Source organism: Phaethon lepturus, unplaced genomic scaffold (assembly GCF_000687285.1).
Source record: "Phaethon lepturus isolate BGI_N335 unplaced genomic scaffold, ASM68728v1 scaffold4627, whole genome shotgun sequence".
Taxonomy (NCBI): Eukaryota; Metazoa; Chordata; class Aves; order Phaethontiformes; family Phaethontidae; genus Phaethon; species Phaethon lepturus.
The window spans coordinates 18,859-22,569 of record NW_010550996.1 but is presented as its reverse complement, the minus strand read 5'-3'; the positions used below and the strand labels follow the sequence as shown (position 1 = coordinate 22,569).

At 47.4% G+C, this 3,711-nt stretch overlaps 1 protein-coding gene across 1 annotated transcript in view; it reads left to right on the top strand.

Moving 5' to 3' along the window:
- The first annotated feature begins 275 nt into the window (after nt 1-275).
- The window catches only part of LOC104623572 (protein FAM115C-like), a 14,087-nt gene continuing 10,651 nt past the window's right edge, over nt 276-3,711 (top strand). The window contains exons 1-2 of the mRNA XM_010290703.1: nt 276-892; nt 3,213-3,711. The exon at nt 3,213-3,711 is cut by the window's right edge and continues 472 nt beyond it. Of these exons, the coding sequence (XP_010289005.1) occupies nt 276-892; nt 3,213-3,711 (1,116 nt within the window). The remainder of the gene's footprint in view (nt 893-3,212) is intronic.

Genomic DNA, 3,711 nt, shown 5'->3' with positions numbered 1-3,711 from the left:
ACTTTCTTTTCCTCCATCATCTTGATGTGATGTTTAAATCAGTTTAAATGGTAAATAGTGTGATAACAAAGACAAACAAGCAAACAAAAAAAATCCCAAATCCCTGAAAAAGTTGTTTCTACAAAGCTGCTTCCAGTAAATTATTCCCATTTGTTTGGAGTTCCTACTAGACAACAAAGAAATTACCCCACAGGGTTGTTACAGCTGTTCTTTATTTCTGAGCCATACTGTAAAGAATGTTGGTCTTCTCTCCACCAGGTAAGATGGACGTGAAGATGAAACCCTCTGCTACCTATGAGCTGTTAGTGGACGGTGTTGGGCCATGGGACTTCGCTGGTGGTTTTGTTCCTTGTGAGCTGCTACTTATTGGAGAGGATGCCTACCCTGTGCTTGTGAGCTCTAAGAAGCAGGTTCTGATTGCTGTTTCACAGTATGGGAAGGGCCGGATGGTGGTTGTTTCCCATGAAGGAATCTTGAAGGACTCCAAGTTTTCCCAGTTCCTCAGAAATGCTGTGGAGTGGCTCAAGCCTTCCCCTGAGGCCCTGGTTGGGGTCCATCCTCATTTGGATTCCCTCTCCCAGCTGCTGCTCAGGGCTGGCAGCAAAGTACAGGCTGGGGCAGAGCTCAGCCCCTCCCTGGGGGTGTACTGTATGGATGCCTATGATGGCACACAGGCAAAACACCTGGTGCACTTTGTAAAGGAGGGTGGAGGGCTGCTCATTGGTGGCCAAGCCTGGCACTGGGCTAATCGACATGGTAAGGAGAAGGTGCTGTTTGAATTCCCTGGGAACCAGGTGACCAGCGTGGCTGGCGTGTACTTCACGGGAAACACTGTGGAGAAAGGCATCTTCAAAGTCGCCAAGAAAATTTCCAAGATACCCTTAATTGTCCCGTGAGTATCTGAACTTGTTCTCTAAACAACTGATCATGTTATGCAGGTGAGGTGTTCATAGAAGATTCTTGAGGTGAGAGGTGAGGATGATGCCAAATGCTGGTCCTTTATTAAAGGCTATTAGCCAGGGTGGGATACAACTGTTGTCTTCCAATTTAAGGGGGACTTTCCTGCTGTTTGAGATTGGAAAGAATGGTGTCTTTGACTGCTTCCAGGTTAGCTGGGCCAGGCCCAGGGAATTCATTCAAGGGGAAGGAAATGAGGGGAGTCGCCTTTCAGAGCAGTCTGCTGGACCAAGTGTGCCTGAGTGCAACACACAGCAACACGGGGACAGGGGTGGGAGGACTAACACCTCTCCCTCTCCCCAGACGTGTGTATATTCAGGGCAACTTTCCCATAGTTCAAAGCCAGGTTGGAGATGGAGCACCAGGCCAGCCCTCTGGGGCAGGCTCTGGCTGGCAGCTGCTAAACCTGTTTAGCCTGTTCCTTGCAGAAATTCACCTTCTGCAGGTGAAGCCCAGGGTCTGGCACAGAGCTGAGGGGGCGGGCTGGGTGCCACATCCCTTCTCAGCTTCCGACACAAGCTGTGGGCAGGAAGTCTCTGTGCTCCCAGTTCTTTTGGGATTCCAGCCTGGCCCCCTGGGTCCTGGAGCAGCACGTGTAAAACTCAGGCTGTTGTATTGCACAGCAGACCAGGCAGCAGAGTCCTGGGCATTGTTCTGCCATCTTCCTCCATCTCCCGTTGCCAGTGGGTGTGCCAGGCTGTGCCTCATGACACTTTCTGCTGAGTTACACAAGGTGCAGCAGGTTCTTCTAGGAGCATGAGTGCTGCTGTGCTTCCTCTGTGTGGCAGCTTCATTTCACTGCAATGGAAGCTGCAACAATTACAATAGAATTCCCTGCAAGTCTTTCCTTCACAGCCTTTTCCTTGTGGATATATAATATGAAATTTCTATTGTTTTCAAATGAGTAATTGGATTTGATACTCTCTGGGTGCTCAATTTGTTTCTCAATAAAGGTGGTGGAAAGCTCTGCTGTTGAATTCAGCAAAGTGCTTAGGATGCAGCTAACAAATGAAGTTAATAAAAATTTTCTGATTGATTCTTGTTCCCTCTTATAGTGCATGGGCATGTTCACACTGCCTCATGCACGGTGGATGGAAGAGGGAGAGAGGTGGAGAATTCAGGAAAGAAAAATTACATAGTAATTAACAAGACATTAAAAGATTACTAATGGTCAATTACACCTTGTTTAGTGTGCTTTTGTAATGGTTTTTATTGCATCCAGAGCCACAGAGAAATTTAGATATGTAATTTCCATAAGACACAACAGCTCTGTGCTCCTGGGCCTTACTGCTGGCCTTTGCTTAACCCACAGAATCAGACTGCACTCTAAGGCAGGTGCTGTGCCATATGCCTGGGCACATACTCTGTATGACCAAGCGTGTCAGTAAAGTAATAACCAAAGGAGAGCTGCAGATTTCATTCCTGTCCTATGGGCATGCAGAAGGGCAGCGTAATTTATTCTTATTGAGTTGGCTGCAGTGGCCATGTAACAGCAGATTCTTTCCAGACGTTGAGAGAAAACTGTGTTTGGCAGAACCAGGAGAAAGTATAAACAAAGCAAATGACAGTAATTCAACATGTCTTTCTCCACAGTGACATACAGGATTTGTATGGAAATAGCAGAGATAAGAGGGCTTTGCACAGTATAATCTCTTTATATGGTGGAGACCAACTAGTGGTAATGTGAGGACTATGCATTAGGGCCCTGATTCAACTTCTAGTCACTTACTACTTGTCTAGCTGTGTGTCTGCCTGTCCATCTAGCCCATCTGGCCTAGCTATCCTTTCTTCAGTTCTCAACAGTAACACGAGGCTGGGAGAAGACACAGAGAAATCTTTTGGGCTTGCCTAGCTGATAATGACTAGGGTGGGATAAAACAGAAAGTTTCTGTTGTAGGAGATGTACCAATCCCCACATCATTTGCAGTTTAAAGCCACAGTTTAAAAAATACGAAAGGTCTTCTGATTCTTGAGTTTCTGCAATATATTTCCAGCAGCTTTTGAAAGTCAGAGGTCTAGAACCTTCTTTTTGACCTCTTCTTTCTCTGCTCTTTTTTTTTTTTTTTTTTTGCTTGGCTGAAAAAACAGAAGCTTTAAAAGGAGAAAAATGAAGCACTGATGGATTTTTTTTTTAAATGAACTGGCAACATGATTACTAGGATGAGGGAGGAAGAAGAGGCAGGGATGATTAAGGTGGCCTTTTGTGGAAACGATTCTGTGACGAGGGCTAACCTGGACCTCTCTTGATTTTGCAGGCACCAGGCCAACCTTGGCCTTGATGCTGAATTTCTCCTGCATGGTGTGTCAGAGCTGGATTTGGTGACGGGGGGCATACCCTCCATCTTGCTGGTGCATGGTGTACTCTCCTTCCCGCTCTGCCTGGACGGGTCACACCGCTGCCTCTTAGCTGCGGCACACTATGGTCGAGGCCGTGTTGTGGTGGCAACCCATGAGAGCCAGCTGTTCTCCCCAAAGCTGGCCAGATTCCTGCTCAATGCTGTCCGCTGGCTGGATGCTGGGAGAAAGGGACTGGTGGGTGTGAATGCCAGCCTGAAGAAACTGTGTAGCCTCCTGTCTCAGGAAGAAGTGAAGTCACAGGTGTCACAGCTGACAGGTGACATCAGTGTGTACTGCTGCTCTTCATACAGTGACAGAGAAGCGGAGAGGGTTCATGCTTTTGTGGCAGAGGGAGGTGGCCTATTGATTGGAGGCCAGGCCTGGTACTGGGCTTCCCAGAAACGCGGCAAAGCTGAC